Source organism: Salvelinus alpinus, chromosome 24, assembly GCF_045679555.1.
Source record: "Salvelinus alpinus chromosome 24, SLU_Salpinus.1, whole genome shotgun sequence".
Classification (NCBI taxonomy): Eukaryota; Metazoa; Chordata; class Actinopteri; order Salmoniformes; family Salmonidae; genus Salvelinus; species Salvelinus alpinus.
Window position 1 is genome coordinate 23903541 of NC_092109.1, and position 22507 is coordinate 23926047.

The 22507-nt window shown below is 41.6% G+C and overlaps 1 protein-coding gene across 7 annotated transcripts in view; it reads left to right on the forward strand.

Moving 5' to 3' along the window:
- LOC139552367 (retinoic acid receptor RXR-alpha-A-like) overlaps positions 1–22507 on the forward strand; it is a 151704-nt gene that overhangs the window by 90644 nt on the left and 38553 nt on the right. For all 7 annotated transcript variants that reach the window (XM_071364038.1, XM_071364039.1, XM_071364033.1 and 4 more), the window contains one exon: positions 21754–21910. In XM_071364038.1, coding sequence (XP_071220139.1) covers positions 21754–21910 — 157 coding nt within the window. The remainder of the gene's footprint in view (positions 1–21753; positions 21911–22507) is intronic.

Below are 22507 nucleotides of genomic sequence, written 5' to 3' on the forward strand. Positions count from 1 at the left end.
GGATGCTGTTCTTCTAGGCAGAGTTCCTCTGTCCAGTGTCTGTTCTTTTGCCCATCTTAATCTTTTCTTTTTATTGGCCAGTCTGAGATATGGCTTTTTCTTTGCAACTCTGCCTAGAAGAACAGCATCCCGTTGTCGCCTCTTCACTGTGGACGTTGAGACTGGTGTTTTGCGGGTACTATTTAATGAAGCTGCCAGAATAGACTGACGAGTTTTTAGCGGTATACTCAACTAGTCTAAATAAGGCCAGTTTTATTGCTTCCTTAATCAGTACAACAGTTTTCAGCTGTGCTAACAAAAAAATTGATTTTCTTTCACAAACAAGGACATTTCTAAGTAACCCCAAACTTTTGAACAGTAGTGTATGTTTACATTACCAAAGTATAATTTTGTATTTTAATTATTTAACCTTTATTTAACTAGGCAAGTCAGTTAAGAACAAGTTCTTATTTACAATGGCAAAAGGCCTCCTGGGGATCGGGGCTGGGATAAAAAAATAAAAAAATAAAACAAAGTACAAATATAGGACAACATAGCAAGGCAGCAACACATGACAACAACATGGTAGCAAGACAACATGGCAGCAGCACAACATGACGACACAGCATGGTAGCAACACAACATGACAACAACATGGTAGCAACACAACATGGCAGCAGGATAACATGGTAGCAGCACAGAACACGGTACAAACATTTTTGGGCAAGACAACAGCACAAAGGGCAAGAAGGTAGAGACAATAATACATCACGCAAAGCAGCCACAACTGCCACAATCTAGGATTGAGTCTTTGAATGAAGAGATGGAGGTAAAACTGTCCAGTTTGAGTTTGTTGCAGCTCGTTCCAGTCGCTAGCTGCAGCGAACTGAAAAGACGAACGACCCAGGGATGTGTGTACTTTGGGGACCTTTAACAGAATGTGACTGGCAGAACGAGTGTTGTATGTGGGGGAAAATGGAATAGACAATAAACAAAAGGGAAATGAACAAGGGAAACATTAGTAAACATTACACTCACAAAAGTTTTAAAAGAATATAGACATTTCAAATGTTATATTATTGGCTATGTACAGTCTTTCTTTCTTTCGCTCTCTCTCGCTTTCTCCCTCTTCCTCGCTTTCTCCCCCCTCTCCAACCCTCTCTTTCCCCCCTCTCTCTCTCTCTTTCTCTCTCTCCCTCACTCTCTCCCTCTCTCTCTCTCTCTCTCTCTCAATCTCTCTCTCTCTCTCTCTCTCTCGCTCTCTCATTCTCTCTCTCATTCTCTCTCTCTCTCTCATTCTCTCTCTCTCTCTCTCTCTCTCTCGTTGCACCAATAAGCACCCCAGTTTCTTTGGTGGTGAAAAAAATACAATTAAGGCATCAATGCTTTCTTTCCGTGGCCCAGTTTCCTTTCAAAGCCATATCAAAAAATAAAAACGTTTGCCTAAAATGCACTAACAGCCTTTTTGTATTTGCTAAAAATCGTGTTAAATAGGGAGTCAGCAATGTGCTGTTATTGGGGATGGTGTTCCCTGGTTTTGCGGAGCTTATCACTGTGTTCCTAACCAAAGCGCCCCATATGTAATGGACTTAAGTGTGGATTAAGGGCACTTTCTGAGAGAGGGCCCAATTCTGGATTCTTCTTCCATTGCTAGAAAGAAAGCCTCACTCCCCCCAGCCCCCTTCCTCTCCTCCACTTTTCAGTTCCTGTGCTTTCATCTGCACTGTGGACTCGATCCTAGTGTGGCCTGTTCAATATGCAGGGTGACTATAATGTTTGTTAGCAACGGTTACTGTTGATTTTACTCAGATCCGTGTCAATTTTAAAGAATGTATGAGAGAAGGTTTGAGTGATATTTTCTTTGATAGGATTGAGCTTCAACATGCACTCACCTCCTTCACTCAGAGATGAACCAGAGATGAGCTTAATGAAACTCATAACTGGAAGGTCCTGGGTAGTTGGTGAGTGTGGAAGCTGGTGAGGGTGGAGGGTGGTATCTGGCTGGTAAGGATGGTGACTGCAGTTGTTTGGTGAGGGTTCGTCATGTTGAAGGTTGGTTATGACTGGTGAGGGTGGTAGCTGGCTGACAAGGGTGGTGGCTACAGTTGGTGAGAGAGGGTGGTGGCTGATGGGTGGTGGCTACAGGTGGTGAGAGGGTGGTTGGAGGGTTAAAGATGGTGGCATGGCCCTGCGGTCCCGAGGCACGGCTTTTCTGAAGGAAGGTGATTTGAGTCAGACGGCAGATGCCACTTAGTCTCAACACTCGGCTGACTGGTTGTTTTCAGGAGCAGTCAGGCGGAACGAGGTCGCCACTCTCTGGGCCCTCTGAATTTAACCTCCCAGGATCTGGAACAAGCACCCCCACCTGCTACCTCCCACACATACAGGACACTGGACAGACACACATATTCATACGTTACATACAGTACACTGGACAGACACACATATTCATACAGTACACTGGACAGACACACATATTCTTACAGTACACTGGACAGACACACATATTCATACAGTACACTGGACAGACACACATATTCATACAGTACACTGGACAGACACACATATTCTTACATTACACTGGACAGACACACATATTCATACAGTACACTGGACAGACACACATATTCTTACATTACACTGGACAGACACACATATTCTTACATTACACTGGACAGACACACATATTCATACAGTACACTGGACAGACACACATATTCATACAGTACACTGGACAGACACACATATTCTTACATTACACTGGACAGACACACATATTCATACATTACACTGGACAGACACACATATTCTTACATTACACTGGACAGACACACATATTCATACAGTACACTGGACAGACACACATATTCTTACATTACACTGGACAGACACACATATTCATACAGTACACTGGACAGACACACATATTCATACAGTACACTGGACAGACACACATATTCATACAGTACACTGGACAGACACACATATTCTTACATTACACTGGACAGACACACATATTCTTACATTACACTGGACAGACACACATATTCTTACATTACACTGGACAGACACACATATTCATATATTACACTGAACAGACACACATATTCATATATTACACTGAACAGACACACATATTCTTACATTACACTGGACAGGCACACATATTCTTACATTACACTGGACAGACACACATATTCATACAGTACACTGGACAGACACACATATTCTTACATTACACTGGACAGACACACATATTCTTACATTACACTGGACAGACACACATATTCTTACATTACACTGGACAGACACACATATTCATATATTACACTGAACAGACACACATATTCATATATTACACTGAACAGACACACATATTCTTACATTACACTGGACAGACACACATATTCTTACATTACACTGGACAGACACACATATTCTTACATTACACTGGACAGACACACATATTCTTACATTACACTGGACAGACACACATATTCTTACATTACACTGGACAGACACACATATTCTTACATTACACTGGACAGACACACATATTCTTACAGTACACTGGACAGACACACATATTCATATATTACACTGGACAGACACACATATTCTTACATTACACTGGACAGACACACATATTCATACAGTACACTGGACAGACACACATATTCATACAGTACACTGGACAGACACACATATTCTTACAGTACACTGGACAGACACACATATTCTTACAGTACACTGGACAGACACACATATTCATACATTACACTGGACAGACACACATATTCTTACAGTACACTGGACAGACACACATATTCTTACATTACACTGGACAGACACACATATTCATACATTACACTGGACAGACACACATATTCTTACATTACATACAGTCCCCCTTCTCTCTTTCTTTCATCCACTCCGTTAAGTATCACGTTAACAGTGCAATGACACATGATCGACTGGGTTATATGTAAGGGATTACAAAAAAACGGTAACTGTAATCTGTTACGTTACCAGAGAGAAAAAAATCTAATCGGATTACAGGTACTTTTGAAAAACTAGATGATTACTTTGAGGATTACTTTTCAATTCAGAAAGGATGTTTGCGGAATTTTTTGTTGTTGACGCTTTTCTGTTTTCTCAATGACATTCAAATCAGAATTGAAAAAAGGCGCAAGTTTAAGTTTGTTCCACTTGAGCAAGTCCGACCACAAGTCAGAGACCATTATGATGACACACCAAATGTGTTTGATGGATCGCGGGAAAAGAGCAGGAACAGGCTTTCCAAAGATTATCCAACTTGAATAAACGCTTGGAGGTAAGGATGACAGCAGTGGTGTAGTCTACGGCGATACGGATATCACTTATTATTGATATCTACATAGCGTATTGATGTGAATCACACTGCTGCTCTATCATTTAGCTATTTGCGCCTTACGGATTGTGGTTGTTGTGAATGGCTGTTCCCAAATCATTGTTTTTTAAACTAGTGGACAGACAGTGAAAAATGCGATCTTTCAACAGCTGCATAGTGCAGATCCCAGCCTATGGAATAAAAGTTGGGCTTTTGTTGCTCAATCTAATTCTGCTGATAAAAAAAATCCATAGGCCTAATGGACACATGCTCAAACTCACACACTTTTGATAGACTTAAAGGGGCAATCTGTAGTTGCTACATCCATTTTTGGACTTTATATACTAATTATATACTGTATATATTGATTCTTGAAGAATATAACTTATAAATGCATCATGAGTTTAGTTCAACTGTCCTACTCCATCAGAACCCAAAATATAAACCAGTTTTTCTCTAATGTTTTTAAACATTGTAAATGTAAACAAACACTGTATATATCATGGTTAAAACAATAATTTTGATATCATGGATGGCCAGTCCTTGCATCCATAGCTCTGTCTATTAATCTGAGAGTGGTTACATTTCTCCAGGCTCATCCCTCAGCTTTTACCAAACCAGATGCGGGGTGTCCATTTTGTTATTGTTTCATCTGTGGATTCGCCCTTTAAACAGCTGCAAATTGTGAAGATATCAAAGTGTCACCAACAAAAAGGTAAGCAATAGGCCCATAGCAAATGCAACATATGGCATTCATTGTTCACATGTAAATAGCACTTTTCAGTAGTGCTCAAAGCATGCCATTCCATGAGCGCAGCATTTATTTTCAACTTGAATCAATGAGCCCAATCAGTCCTCCATGACAACAAAATCATAAACAACAGAGCAGGGCTGGCTAATAAGTCCTTAGTGTTGTAGTCATGCTCAGGTTAAAGAATTTGGCTAATCTATACGTCCATATTTCCAAGTCCTATTCTTGAAGATAAAGGGGTATAACATGTATTGGAGTGACTGGAATTCTGATAGACTGATAGAATTACATTTAGAAAGTAGCCTAACCAACCGTGAGATCGATTATGTCAACAATAACAGGGGTTGCTGAGGGACGTGGCATGGGACAGGAGAGTATGTAATACTGTAATTCACTGGCTTTTTTTAGTCAACCATCTTGTCTTCCAGCCGCTAAACCACATCTAGAAGATGAGCCTGTCCTTAAGACTATTCACATGTTACAGTTAACAGTCAGAGTCAAACCCGCATGGACCAGAACCAGAACCAAGGAACACCGAGTCACTGACTGTGGCTCTGGACCTCGAGCCCAAAGCTGCGGGTGGTATCACAGTCTTACTGCCCTTTTTAATCTTATTTTGTATTTTTTAGCAACACCCAGTTTAGTATGTCTGTGTTTAGACTGACATTCATTCAGTGAGCCGGCTGTTTGCACTGTATATTGTCTCAGATTAGAATAGCATCTTCATTGTTCCAAGGGGCCACACATGACGCCGAGGCGAAATTCCTTTCCGTCTTTCTTTCTTTAAGTGGTTTTTCTCTTTTATTCCGGTCTTACTAGAATTATCCGCCCCCTTTCTGGAATGTTCTGGGCAATATCTCTTGGGGATGTTAGTCGGGGGAGCGGCTGACCACAGCCTTGCCCATTAGAATTAGTCTGACCCTGTTCTGAGTCTGATGCTCCAACCATCGCTCTATCACAGCCACCACAATCTCCCAGCAGCTGGAACAGATTACAGAGAACTGGAACTAATTTTACACTTACAATGACAATGGAGAATGCTCTCTGGCTGTTGTTTCTGCTGAAAGGCATCCCCTGTCATCCGAAACCAGTGGCGGATACCGAGCGCTTTCTATTTCATTTGGAAAATCAAAGACTCCTGGCTCTGTCTCTCTGACCTCTGCTCCCCTGTTCTGCATGACTCTCAGCGTAAAGCCTGTTGTGTGTGTTTTTGGAGCTGAGCTCCATGGCTATACTAATGCCAAAATGGTGGAAATGTTTCACAAGAAATGGAATACTCATAATAACGTATGAATGAGCCTGCAGTGATGTCATGCGTCCGTTTGGGTACGTCTTGTTTAGGTGAGGGTCGCTAGGAGACTGAAACACAACTGGCGGCTCTAATACATTATATATGGAGTGGGGGAGAGCAGAGTGGACCAGTCCCTTCCTGTGTGGGAGTAATAAAGCTCCACTCCACTGTGCTGCTTTTTGATGAGAGCTGGTGCAGGCACCAGCCACGCTTTATGACATCATGGTGCCATGGTCCTAATTGCGCACACAATGGAGCTGTGTGGAGAGCCCCAGGAGAGCAGTTACCATCGCCTCTGCTACGTCAATCACTCCAAATGGGCAGGCCAATATGTTTTTACCCAAGGTCGTCTCTGATAGCAATTACCTGAGCTTTCCTGCTTCTCTCCATGTGCGTACAGGGTAATGGCAGCTACGTACGTATCTCACCCCATTACTTGAGCTCACACCTGGTCCAGAGTTCAGAGCTCAGTGATTGAGTTGAACCCCTAAACCAGATTCAGTGTACATGCAGGATTATGGTTAATGCTAATGTGTCTACCTCCTGCCTCTATATGAGGGGTCTCAGTGAAGGCCAGCTGTGTTCCAGGTAGGCTACTCTGAGGGGAAGAAACCACAACACGGATTTGATTTCACACGCCGGCCCCCGAGGCTCCTGTTATTGGAATGCCTCAGGGGGCAATGCATTTATTTTAAACCTACCCATTCAGTTGCGTCTGGTGGTATGGTCTAACAACTTAAAACCACCGAGACAGTCTACCCCCAAAGCACACATACATACTCACACACATAAACACACACACACACACACATACACACACACATAAACACACATACACACACACACCCACGTACTCGGACTCTTCCCTTCCTCCTAAATCCCTCGACACCCAGACCCCTCAACCCACCTGTGAAGTTGGTCTCCAAACTCTGCAAATCCCCAATGGGCCACCACAACAACCACACCACACACACACATTACCTCACGTGCCTTAAATGGCTCTTAAAGTGGATGCTTATAGGCACAGTTCCTCCAAAAACATAAATAAGCTCCTCTTAAAAAACTTTAAACCAGACCCAAAAAACGTAAAGAACTGCAGTATTCATCAACATTTTCCCAGCCGTCTGTAACTAGGAGTGGGTGGTATAGACCAGGATGCTGGAGTCAAGCTGTCGCCTTGTCTCAGACTGATTCATGCAGGCTCTAATGAAGAAAATGTGTCGTTTTATGTTATTTCACATTCGTAAGTGAGCCTTGAGTCTGTGGGAAGAGGGAACAGCGAGAACAGATCGAGTTTCCAACAGATTGTTTTCAGCAGCGATTCATTCAGACTGGGGCTTTTAACCCTGAAAATGCTGTTTCATTCTTTGTGTATAGTCATCCTTACTATCCCTACAGTCGATAGATGTAGAAAATATCTGACTCAAACTCTCTCCCTCATAGAATTTTCTCATCAGTCAGTGACAGGTCTTTGGTTTTGAGTTGCAGATAATTTTAAAATGACAATCCCCCATTCCTTATCATATCTTACAAACAGGTCCAATCCATTCCTTATCATATCTTACAAACAGGTCCAATCCATTCCTTATCATATCTTACAAACAGGTCCAATCCATTCCTTATCATATCTTACAAACAGGTCCAATCCATTCCTTATCATATCTTACAAACAGGTCCAATCCATTCCTTATCATATCTTACAAACAGGTCCAATCCATTCTTTATCATATCTTACAAACAGGTCCAATCCATTCTTTATCATATCTTACAAACAGGTCCAATCCAGTCCTTATCATATCTTACAAACAGGTCCAATCCATTCCTTATCATATCTTACAAACAGGTCCAATCCATTCCTTATCATATCTTACAAACAGGTCCAATCCATTCCTTATCATATCTTACAAACAGGTCCAATCCATTCCTTATCATATCTTACAAACAGGTCCAATCCATTCCTTATCATATCTTACAAACAGGTCCAATCCATTCTTTATCATATCTTACAAACAGGTCCAATCCATTCCTTATCATATCTTACAAACAGGTCCAATCCATTCCTTATCATATCTTACAAACAGGTCCAATCCATTCTTTATCATATCTTACAAACAGGTCCAATCCATTCTTTATCATATCTTACAAACAGGTCCAATCCATTCTTTATCATATCTTACAAACAGGTCCAATCCATTCCTTATCATATCTTACAAACAGGTCCAATCCATTCCTTATCATATCTTACAAACAGGTCCAATCCATTCTTTATCATATCTTACAAACAGGTCCAATCCATTCTTTATCATATCTTACAAACAGGTCCAATCCATTCTTTATCATATCTTACAAACAGGTCCAATCCATTCCTTATCATATCTTACAAACAGGTCCAATCCATTCCTTATCATATCTTACAAACAGGTCCAATCCATTCCTTATCATATCTTACAAACAGGTCCAATCCATTCCTTATCATATCTTACAAACAGGTCCAATCCAGTCCTTATCATATCTTACAAACAGGTCCAATCCAGTCCTTATCATATCTTACAAACAGGTCCAATCCATTCTTTATCATATCTTACAAACAGGTCCAATCCAGTCCTTATCATATCTTACAAACAGGTCCAATCCATTCCTTATCATATCTTACAAACAGGTCCAATCCATTCCTTATCATATCTTACAAACAGGTCCAATCCAGTCCTTATCATATCTTACAAACAGGTCCAATCCATTCCTTATCATATCTTACAAACAGGTCCAATCCATTCCTTATCATATCTTACAAACAGGTCCAATCCATTCCTTATCATATCTTACAAACAGGTCCAATCCATTCCTTATCATATCTTACAAACAGGTCCAATCCAGTCCTTATCATATCTTACAAACAGGTCCAATCCATTCCTTATCATATCTTACAAACAGGTCCAATCCATTCCTGAGAAATGAATTGGGACATTTTGGTAAAACGTCGCTTCATAATGTGGCTATTATTATGTGGTTTATGATTTGATTGTTATTTGTTATGATGTTATTTATTGGTTCACGATTAAGATACAAATTGCTTTTATCTTAATTATAATTTGGTTTATTATTATACCGTAAATCTGTTATGATGTAGGCCCTGAGTTGGTTGCCGATACGTTATGGGTTGGTTGCTAATACGTTATGGGTTGGTTGCCAATACGTTATGGTTGGTTGCCAATACATTATGGGTTGGTTGCCAATACATTATGGGTTGATTGCCAATACGTTATGGGTTGGTTGCCAATACGTTATGGGTTGGTTGCCAATACGTGATGGGTTGGTTGCCAAAACGTTATGGGTTGGTTGCCAATACGTTATGGGTTGGTTGCCAATACGATATTATTAAGTTGATAGTCTGTTATTATTACCTAATCATCGGCTGATGATAGGTTTGTGAACATCATGTGATCACATCGTGTGATAACGGTTAAAGTGCTGACTCGCTGTAGAAGAGAGAGAGAGGCTGAAAGAAAAAGGGAGGAAGAGAGAGAAGGGACAAATACGGAGAGAGAGGAGACAGAGATCGACTGAGAAAGAGAGAGAGAGAGAGAGAGAGAGAGAGAGAGAGAGAGAGAGAGAGAGAGAGAGAGAGAGAGAGAGAGAGAGAGAGAGAGAGAGAGAGAGAGAGAGAGAGTGGCGGGACAAGAGTATGACTAGCAGCATTGGGAAAGCTGCTGATTCAGGAGTACACCATACAGTGCCTGCTCACAGGAGGAGGCCATGTCTCCTATGATAACAAGCCTGACTAACACACATCTGATAATGCCACACTGAGGTGAGACACCAGCAGGAGGCCTGCATGGCTATTCCCTAGACCATGTTACAATGCTCTCTCCATTATGTTCTCATAACAACATTATGCTGATAGACTGCAGCTCACTTTTTGACATCTACAAAGTTCTGTTGGAAAACCTCAGGCACTATCATATTCATTGTGGCAGTATACATGACAAGAAAAGTGTGTGTGTGTGTGCGTGCGTGCGTGCGTGCGCATGTGCGTGCGTGCGTGTGTGTGTGTGCGTGTATGCGTGTATGCACCTATGTGTATGTGTGTGTCAGATAGGTGTCCTTCAGAGTTGTAACACTGCAGTACTTGATCCCAAAGGGTGACTTGTGGTTAGCATTCCCTAAATGCCTCAGGAGAGGTTAAAGCAAAACACACCTCCTGTGTGAAACCCTGCCCTCATATCTGTTGATAGCTTGTCAAGATTAGATGTTTATGCTCCTACTGATGCTCCTACTCCTACTAGGTACTTTTCTCTTAAAAACGTAATATTGTGGGGGAGAAAGAGTCCAGGGCCCGGTTTCCCCAATAGCGATGGAACTAAGAGTGTTTCAACAATGCATTTTCCTACAACGGTACGAAGATGTAACATGCTTCTTCAAAAGCACAAAGAGCATGGTTACTAAGTGTATCATTGGAGTGTGTCTATACTGATAGGATCGAAAGAAAGGGAGCGCTGCTGTCGGATCAGGCTTCTCCATTCAAATCATACCTTAACATTAGAATTATTTCGCAATACTGACGACGGATCAGCACCTAGGACCTAGAGAGAGATTCCCACCTACAGCTTATTCTAATGCTTACTAAATCACTGCTTTGCCACATCATTGCGCACATGTTAGGCTACACATCATGAAATGTACAGGCAATTTACAGACACTAGTCTACAAGTAGCAAAATATAACTCAATTGATTGAACATGAACATATACTTCAATATGATTAAAATAGGCCTATAGTTAACTGTTTATATTTTAATGCTCATCTCGGTTTTCATTTGAAGCATCATTTTATACGTTGCTTGTTTTTATCAATTGTAAAAACGTTGTATTTGCACTGCAGTCAATTTTGTTATCAGCGGTCACAGAGAGACAGATAAACCATGTGCTTCTATGTTTAGTGGAGATCTTCTGTCTATAAGTGATGTGGGAGGGCAAAAAAAGCCTCTACACTGAACAAAAATATAAACACAACATGTAAAGTGTTGGTCCCATGTTTCATGAGCTGAAATAAAAGACCAGAAATGTTCGATACGCACAAAAAGTTTTTTTCTCTCAAATCTTGTGGACAAATTTGTTTACATCCCTGTTAGTGAGCATTTTTTCTTTGCCAAGATAATCCATCCACCTGACAGGTGTGACATGTCAAGAAGCTGATTAAACAGCATGATCATTGTTACACAGGTGCACATGTGCTGGGGACAATAAAAGACCACTCTAAAATGTGCAGTTTGGTCACACAACACAATTTGGGATGCTCTGGATTGACGTGTAAGACAGCGTGTTCCAGTTTCCGCCAATATCCAATGACTTCGCACAGCCATTGAAGAGGAGTGGGACAACATTCCACGGGCCACAATCAACAGCCTGATCAACTCTATGCGAAGGAGATGTGTCACGCTGCATGAGGCAAATGGTGAGGCAAATTTCAGCAGGAGGTGAGGTCAGAGGTCACAAGTTGTATTGGGGTTATCAGAATGTTAAATCACTAACTCTACACACCTCTAACTGTTCCCGAACGGAGTTGTTGTCTGTCAGACGGACATTTGTGTCTATTTGTATCCAGTGTTCACTTCCTCCACTTTGCAGAAGCAGACGCGTCAGCTTTGGCCAGCTTTCATTTTGGGGTTTAGACTCGCAAATTAGCAATTTATTAAAACCAAGCTTCAGTTGATTGCTCACTAGCAAGTCCTACTTCAGCGAGGAATCTGGTTTACTAGTGGAAAGAAAATTGAGCAATCCTGGCATTGGCTTTCTGCACTTATTCATATTTGTGTCCAACACATATAATGGGGGTGTTATGAAAGAATAATGTGAGCCTCATAACTTCTACTAAAGTAAAATAAAGGTGCCCTTCAACTGTTAGACACTGGAGTTACACTTGGGGGTTGAGCATTGAGAAGTGGTGCAGTGGGATTTGATGTATTCCTTTGATATATATTTATGAGCAAAGTCTGTGCTCAGACTCAGTGAAACGAGCTAAGCCAGTCTTAAGCAGGGGCCTCTAATGTCTCCCTTGTTCTTTTCTACTCTTTTCAATGCATGGTGGAGGGAGGTTTTATAGTTCTGTGTGTACTGTAAGTGACATCATAGCATATTTAAGCAACAATGTACGCACTCATACACTACACTATGTACGCAATCCGCTACAGTGAAAATAAACCATTTACACAAACAGCATGACTCCTAACTCCTAGAATGCTGAAGACCACCTTCAAAAAGACTGTATACCATGGGTATGACAAAACATGTATTTTTACTGTTCTAATTACGTTGGTAAGCAGTTTATAATAGCAATAAGGCCTGGGGGGGTGTGGTATATAGCCAACATACCACGGCTAAGGGCTGCTCTTAGGCACAACGCAACATGGCGTATATTGGCCATATATCACACCCCCCCAGGCCTTATTGCTATTATAAACTGCTTACCAACGTAATTAGAACAGTAAAAATACATGTTTTGTCATACCCATGGTATACAGTCTTTTTGAAGGTGGTCTTCAGCATTCTAGGAGTTAGGAGTCATGCTGTTTGTGTAAATGGTTTATTTTCACTGTAGCAGAGTGCGTACATAGTGTATTTCATTGTGTCATTGAAACCACTGAAATAACTCTCCCAATCCCACTATAACTAGAGTTGCTGTTACAGAGAGAGCAAACTGTCAACTCCTGATTTAAAAAATGTCATTTATATTCTCCCTGTGCAGAGAGAGAGAGAAAGAGAGAGAGACAGTAAGAAGGGGAATGTTGAAAAGTTCAGACAATACCCTGTGTTTGAATCAGAACCTATACAGTCTGGTTTACTGTGAGGAGACATAGATACGGTCCAGTGCAGCTGTGCTGGCACACAGAGGAGAAGAGAATGAGAGGAGAGGAGAGGAGAGGAGAGGAGAGGAGAGGAGAGGAGAGGAGAGGAGAGGAGAGGAGAGGAGAGGAGAGGAGAGGAGAGGAGAGGAGAGAGAGAGGAGAGGAGAGGAGAGGAGAGGAGAGGAGAGGAGAGGAGAGGAGAGGAGAGGAGAAGAGAGGAGAGGAGAGGAGAGGAGAAGAGAGGAGAGGAGAAGAGAGGAGAGGAGAGGAGAGGAGAGGAGAGGAGAGGAGAGGAGAAGAGAAGAGAAGAGAGGAGAGGAGAGGAGAGGAGAGGAGAGGAGAGAAGAGGAGAGGAGAGGAGAGGAGAGGAGAGGAGAGGAGAAGAGAAGAGAAGAGAAGAGGAGAGGAGAGGAGAGGAGAGGAGAGGAGAGGAGAGGAAGCACACTCAGCCAGTCCAGTCAGAATCAGAAAGGAGACAGAATGAACAGAGAGAAAGAGAGAGAGATCAGTTCCATGTGTAGAATGTAACAGTCTGGAACACACTAATACCTCAGCTGTGCTCAAGGTACTAATCAAATGTTCCTTACCACCCATTGCATAACATGGGCCATAACATCAGAGCATTTACTGGGTCAGCAGTAAAGTCACTTTAAACAATGACACTTTTATATGTTTACATAACCTACATTAGTCATCTCATATGTATATAGTGTACTCTATACCATCCACTGCATCTTGCCTATGCCGTTCTATACCATCACTCATTCATATATTTTTTTATGTACATATTCTTATTCATTCCTTTACACTTGTGTGTATAAGGTAGTTGTTGTGAAATTGTTAGGTTAGATTACTCGTTGGTTATTACTGCATTGTCGGAACTAGAAGCACAAGCATTTCGCTACACTCGCATTAACATCTGCTAACCATGTGTATGTGACAAATAAAATTTGATTTGATTTGACGTTCCACTAAATCAGACAGCTGCTACCTTCCACTAAATCACACACCTGCTACCTTCAACTAAATCACACACCTGCTACCTTCCACTAAATCACACACCTGCTACCTTCCACTAAATCAGACACCTGCTACCTTCCACTAAATCACACACCTGCTACCTTCCACTAAATCACACACCTGCTACCTTCCACTAAATCACACACCTGCTACCTTCCACTAAATCAGACACCTGCTACCTTCCACTAAATCACACACCTGCTGCCTTCCACTAAATCACACACCTGCTACCTTCCACTAAATCACACACCTGCTACCTTCCACTAAATCACACACCTGCTACCTTCCACTAAATCACACACCTGCTACCTTCCACTAAATCACACACCTGCTACCTTCCACTAAATCACACACCTGCTACCTTCCACTAAATCACACACCTGCTGCCTTCCACTAAATCAGACACCTGCTACCATCCACTAAATCACACACCTGCTACCTTCCACTAAATCACACACCTGCTACCTTCCACTAAATCACACACCTGCTGCCTTCCACTAAATCACACACCTGCTACCTTCCACTAAATCACACACCTGCTACCTTCCACTAAATCACACACCTGCTACCTTCCACTAAATCACACACCTGCTCTGGCCACAATTAGAGTTCCCAATGCTACAGTAACACACCTCCCATTCTCTCTCTCTCTCTCTCTCTCTCTCTCTCTGTCTCTCTTTCTCTCTGTTCATTCTGTCTCCTTTCTGATTCTGACTGGACTTGGCTGAGTGTGCTTTCTCTTTCTCCTCTCTCTTCCTCTTCCTCTTTCTCTTTCTCCTCTCTTTCTCTTCTCCTCTCATCTCTTTCTCCTCTCCTCTCCTTTACTCTCTTCCTCCTATCCTCTCTTTCTATTCTCTGTGTGCCAGCACAGCTGCTCTGGACCATATCTACAGTGCCTTTGGAAAGTATTCAGACCCCTTGACTTTTTCCACATTTTGTTAGGTTACAGCCTTATTCTAAAATTGATTAAATCGTTTTTTCCCCTCATCAATATGCACACAATACCCCATGATGACAAAGCAAAAACAGGATTGTAGAATATTTTGCAAATGTATAAAAATAAAAAAAAATCTGAAATATCACATTTACATAAGTATTCAGACGCTTTACTCAGTACTTGGTTGAAGTACCTTTGGCAGCGATTACAGACTCGAGTCTTCTTTGGTATGACACTACAAGCTTGGCACACCTGTATTTAGGGAGTTTCTCCCATTCTTCTCTGCAGATCCCCTCAAGCTCTGTCAGGTTGGATGGGGAGCGTCGCTGCACAGCTATTTTCAGGTCTCTCCAGAGATGTTCGATCGGGTTCAAGTCCGGGCTCTGGCTGGGTCACTCAAGAACATTCAGAGACTTGTCCCGAAGCCACTCCTGCGTTGTCTTGGCTGTGTGGTTAGGGTCATTGTCCTATTGGAAGGTCAACCTTCGCCCCCAGTCTGAGGTCCTGAGCAATCTGGAGCAGGTTTTCATCAAGGAACTCTCTGTACTTTGCTCTGTTCATCTTTGCCTCGATCCTGACTAGTCTCCCAGTCCCTGCAGCTGAAAAACATCCCCACAGCATGATGCTGCCACCACCATGCTTCACTGTAGGATGGTGCCAGGTTGATATTCAGGCCAAAGAGTTCAATCTTGGTTTCATCAGACCAGATAATCTTGTTTCTCATGGTCTGAGAGTCCTTTAGGTGACTTTTGGCAAACACCAAGCCGGTTGTCATGTGGCTTGTACTGAAGAGTCGCTTCCGTCTGGCCACTCTACCATAAAGGCCTGATTGGTGGAGTGGTGCAGAGATGGGTCCTTCTAGAAGGTTCTCCCATCTCCACAAAGGAACTCTAGAGCTCTGTCAGAGTGACCATTGGATTCTTGGTCACCCCAGACCAAGGCCCTTCTCCCCCGATTACTCAGTTTGGCCAGGCAGCCAGCTCTAGGAAGAGTCTTGGTGGTTCCAAACTTCTTCCATTTAAGAATGAAGGAAGCCACTGTGTTTTTGGGGACCTTCAATGCTGCAGAAATTTTTTGGTGCCCTTCCCCAGATCTGTGCCTCGACACAATCCTGTCTCGGAGCTCTACGGATAATTGCTTTGACCTCATGGCTTGGTTTTTGATCTGACATGCACTGTCAACTGTGGGACCTTATATAGACAGGTGTGCGCCTTTCCAAATCATGTACAATCAATTGAATTTACCACAGGTGGACTTCAATCAAGTTGTAGAAACATGTCAAGGATGATCAATGGAAACAGGATGTACCTGAGCTCAATTTCGAGTCTCATAGCAAAGGATCTGAATACTTATGTAAATAAGGTATTTATGTTTTTTATTTTTAATACATTTGCAAACATTTCTAAAAACCTGTTTTCACTTTGTCATTATGGGGTATTGTGTGTAGATTGCTGAGATTGCTGGTATTGTGTGTAGATTGCCAATTCACACGCTTATCAAGAGATCATCCCTGGTCATCCCTACTGCCTCTGATCTGGCGGACTCACTAAACACACATGTGCTTCATTTGTATATGATGTCTGAGCGTTGGAGTGTGCCCTTGGCTTTCCCTAAATAAAATAAAAAACAAGAAAATTGTGCCATCTGGTTTGCTTAATATAAGGAATTTGAAGTTTTAGTTTTGATACTTAAGTATATTTTAGCAATTACATTTACTTTTGATACCTAAGTATATTTAAAACCAAATACTTTTATACTTTTACTCAAGTAATATTTTACTGGGTGCCTTTCACTTTTACTTGAGTCATTTTCGATTCATGTATCTTTACTTTTACACAAGTATGGCAATTGGGTACTTTTTCCACCACTGCAAATTTCAATCAAATGTTGCATATGTAAAACATGGACATTTTCACAAATAAAATCATGTGGCTTTTCACATAAGGGAGAGCATTGAGCATTCTCACAAATGTTCCATAAAATTACAGACAAATGTTTCACTTGTGTTTGCTAGAGAACATTAGCCATCGACAAACTGACACCATCAGACACCCAGAAGGGGTAATGTGTCAACATTCTGCACCTCGACTAACCTGTACCCCCGCACATTGACTCGGTACCGGCACCCCCCATATATAGTCTCATTATTGGTATTTTATTGTGTTACTTTTTTTTCTTTTTTTCTTTAGTAAATATGTTCTTAACTCTATTTCTTGAACTGTATTTATTGGTTAAGGGCTTGTAAGTAAGCATTTCACGGTAAGGTCTTCGCCTGTTCTATTCAGCACATGTGACAAATAAAATGTGATTTGATGATCATCCAGGGATTTTCCCCAGTGATGGTAGACTCCACATACACAGCTTGCCTGGTTGTGCCCCCCTCTTGTATGTGTGTGTGGCGGTGGTGGTGGTAGTGGGGAGGGGGTTGTATTCTATTTCCAGACCCAGGACTGAGCCCCTTTAATCCCCCCACCATCCATGCACTGCCCTGGGAAAGAGAGAAGCAGTGGAGAGAGAGACCCCCAGCCCACCCCGGCATGGAGAGCAGTGTAACTGTGGACAGATTGAGTTGCAGGTTCACTGAAAATAGATTAGGAGAGACAGCTTTTTGATAAAGACAATCTCAGATGAGGAGACAGGCTTTTTTGTGCTGCTGGAGAAAAGAGGAGAAGTCAACGTTAAGTTGAGGTAGGAACTCAATATTGTGCGTGTCTGTGTGTCTGGGGTTTAAGTTTAGTTTAATTTGAAGTTTAAGTGATAAACAACAATACAGATAAAAACAAATAAATAAAAAACTGTGTGCAGGTGTGTTTGGGTGTGTATATTGTGGTATGTGGTTGGGTGTGTGCGTGCGTGTATGTGGTTGGGTGTGTGCGTGCGTGTATGTGGTTGGGTGTGTGTGGGTGTGTTTATAAACCAAAGATATGCTCACGGTTGCATGTTCCTTGAGAAAATACAGCACTCAGTCTGTCATCAATTACTATTTTCTGACAGTCTGTATGAATGCACTGACAGTCTATATGAATGCACTGACAGTCTATATGAATGCACTGACAGTCTGTATGAATGCACTGACAGTCTATATGAATGCACTGACAGTCTATATGAATGCACTGACAGTCTATATGAATGCACTGACAGTCTATATGAATGCACTGACAGTCTGTATGAATGCACTGACAGTCTGTATGAATGCACTGACAGTCTATATGAATGCACTGACAGTCTGTATGAATGCACTGACAGTCTATATGAATGCACTGACAGTCTATATGAATGCACTGACAGTCTATATGAATGCACTGACAGTCTGTATGAATGCACTGACAGTCTATATGAATGCACTGACAGTCTATATGAATGCACTGACAGTCTGTATGAATGCACTGACAGTCTATATGCATGCACTGACAGTCTATATGAATGCACTGACAGTCTGTATGAATGCACTGACAGTCTATATGAATGCACTGACAGTCTATATGAATGCACTGACAGTCTGTATGAATGCACTGACAGTCTGTATGAATGCACTGACAGTCTATATGAATGCACTGACAGTCTATATGAATGCACTGACAGTCTATATGAATGCACTGGCAGTCTATATGAATGCACTGACAGTCTATATGAATGCACTGACAGTCTGTATACATTTTATTGAACCTTTATTTTATCAGGGAGTCATACTGAGACCAAGGTCTCTTTTACAGATGAGCCCTGAATGACAGAAATGACAGAAAAGACACACATCAATATAAATACCAAATGCAAGTAGAAAGAAAGAAAAACACTGTCATAAAAAAACACATTCACCAGTAATAAGGTTCTCAATCAACTTTCTGAATTACACTAGAGACACCAGAACATCACATTTTAAAGATTGTTCCACAAATAAGGTGCAAAAAACATAAATCAGCTTTTAGTTATCTCAGTAGAGACCAAAGGAATTTCTAGAGTTAACCATCCCTGAGACCAGGTGTGGTAACTCGTATGTCTAAAGGTTAGTAATGATGTTTGATAAAGTGGGACTTTTTGTAAAATAATTTATCATTTAAAACATAGCAATGTATCAACCTACGTGACATCAAAGAGGACCAACCAACTTTCTGGTAGAGAATCCAGTAATGATTACTAAAATTGTCTCCCGTAATAAAGCGCAGTGCTCTTTGATAAACTGCATTAGACAGCTTTAATGAAGTGGCAGCTGCGTTCATATAGATGTCACCATAGTCTAGGACCGATAGGAACTTAAACTGAATCTGCTTTTTACTATTTAGCGAGAGGCAGGACATAGACAGGTACATTTTTTGTACAGACAAGTCGAATCGACCCCTGCGGGACACCTTTCGTAATATCAAGGAAACCTGATTTAACATCATCAGTAGATATACATTGAGTTCTATCTATGTAAATGAAGTAGTGTATCTGAATTATGGCACTACACATGACGTCTTCAATGTCATCTATTGTCTTTGTAGCATAAGCTCAATAATACACATTATATCAATTTCTATAGCCTTGAGTTTCAGTCGCAATATGACAATGATTAAATTAGATCCGATTTTCTGCCAAGAAGGAAGTCAGTCCAATCAGATTGCATGTGTGTGTGTGTGTAGATGTGTGCACATGTATGTGAACATGTGTGAAAGCATTTACAGTATAAGTGTACAGTATGTATGACGAGGCTTTGGTAGTTTGCTGCTGCTCATTTGACCCTTGGTGTGTGGGTGTCCTGTGTGTACAGCACAGCTAAATCAAGTAGGTGTGTGCGGCCTGTCAACATGACCACTGTACATCTGTGTGTGCCCTGTGGTCATGTCAGAAATAAAGGGGATATGTTTGTCTTTGTGTATAGTTAATGTGGAAACATGGACAGTATACTAATTAGTCCTTGACAGCGCTTTGGAAAATCACCTGAAGAAGGGTTCGAAAGGCTAGCATGAACTGCAGCGGCGTGTTATTTTCATCATTATATCTTGAATACAACCTGTTTCTTTCATCTTCTTCTCTCTCACTCTGCAAACACTGTCTGTGTTTCTCTGCCATAAGATATGTAGTGTGATTAGCATTTGCTCTGTTAGACATGTGTCTTTACAGTGTGCAGTAACTCAATTAAGACATATGCTAGCTAGCTAGGACATGTGAACCCACAGTATCCCCTGCACCCCAGTCTAGCAAGTCTCCCCCTGTCTGGCATACACGTCAACACCAGGATAGGTGTTGATTGTGAAAGGATGGCATTGTTGTTGTTAAAGAAATACATCACTTGGTAATACTACAGTAATATGACCACTGTCATACTGTTTATATACTATTTTCTGTTGGCTGTAGAATCTATAGAGTTCTTAAATGCTTCCATGAAAAAAATATGCACATTCAGTCCCTTTCATTTCCAGTTTTTCCAAAGTGAATTATTTGTACTTTTTGCTTCTATTTTGGTCATTTTGACATCATGGTTTTTAGAGCGTGCTGACACAGACATGGCTCTGTTTTTTCCATAGCTGTACAAATGGTTGGCTAGCTAGCTAGTTCTGCCTATATCAATGAATTATTGTTGAGTGGTAATTGAGCTTCTTCGTAACTCCACTATAACAGCACAGCATAGTTGATTAGTGTCTCTTAGTTCTCCATGTGAAGCTACACAGTTGGAGAGGGGGTTTTCACATAAACATTATTGAAGCTCAGTTTCACAGCAGAGCTGAGTGCACTGTAGGGATGGATGTTTGAACTTTTAATTCCGTACTTTTATTTCCATTAGTGATCTCTCACTTCACTTGCTACACATGGAGATATTTGCCCATTTGATTGGCCAACAAAAACAACAAACTATAATCTTTGGTGAAGGCTATCTGTCTTTTTAATTGAATTTAGAAAAAATATTTTCTTTGTTAAAATAGACATATTTTTTTGCCATAAAAAATGAATACTCACACATGATCAACAACTAACGTACGTTTGGATATTGTAATATTGAAATAACCGTGCCCCTCCCTAATGCACTGGAGGAGAACCTTTCAAGTTCTTACTTAGAACACTCTCTCTTGCTAAAACAAACGCTGGCCCTTTATTCTGCTGTACTGCTAAATGTTGCATTGAAGTTATGCTAGCGCTGAGCATTTGGAGGCTAGGGGGATTGTTGAGAGCATGAATTAAAGAACTCCTCGGGTTAAGTGGTGCAGGATCTAGCAGCGACAGGTTTTAGATATGAAACACAGGCAAGGGAGTAGAGGGAGAAGGCCTGCTAGGCTGCTACTGGAACTACAGCCAAACTGTAGTTAGCTTAAACCTCCCAATCAGATCAGCTGCATGGATACATACTCAGCCATTTCTGTTTTCTGTGTGCTGAGGTCTACACTCCCTAGTCTATGCCTAATCTTGCTGTAATCATTATCTTGCTGAAAACAGAGCTGCCCCTGGTTGATGACGTAAAGTAACCACACTGCATCACATTGCCATTTCAGCTGTGTAATCTGATGAAGTGTGTGGATGACATTCTGAGTGTCAGTGTCAGAGTGGCGTTGTGACCTGTCTGTTCCTGTGTTTGTGTGTGTTGATGTTCCAGCTGAACTCCCAAATGAACTCGGTCAGCAGCTCGGAGGACATCAAGCCCCCGCTGGGTCTCAACGGGGTGATGAAGGTGTCCGCCCAGCCCTCGCCGGGGTGCATGCCTCTCTCCCTCACCAAACACATCTGTGCCATCTGCGGAGACCGCTCCTCAGGTACAGTAGGTGCCTTAAGGTTACAGTCATACATGCACCCAAACACCCAAACACACACACACCACTGACACGTCTGTGTCATCTGTGGCGACTGCAATACCACCATGGTCATCACCATTTCACGTGAGTCCACACACACGCACACACACACACACACTCACACTGAAAGCCTGACTCATATACGCCGTAGATACTTAACACACCTCATACATTCTCTTAGCTGGGTTAACGAGGAATGAAAGCGGCTGTGGTGTCTGCAGCATCAGGGAGAGGAAGTGTTTTACTCTACTGCACTTTGCCTTGTATCAGACAGGATGTGGAGGAGATGGTTAATATCAGACAGGATGTGGAGGAGATGGTTAATATCAGACAGAATATCAGACAGGATGTGGAGGAGATGGTTTATATCAGACAAAATATCAGACAGGATGTGGAGGAGATGGTTAATATCAGACAGAATATCAGACAGGATGTGGAGGAGATGGTTTATATCAGACAAAATATCAGACAGGGTGTGGAGGAGATGGTTTATATCAGACAGAATATCAGACAGGATGTGGAGGAGATGGTTAATATCAGACAGAATATCAGACAGGA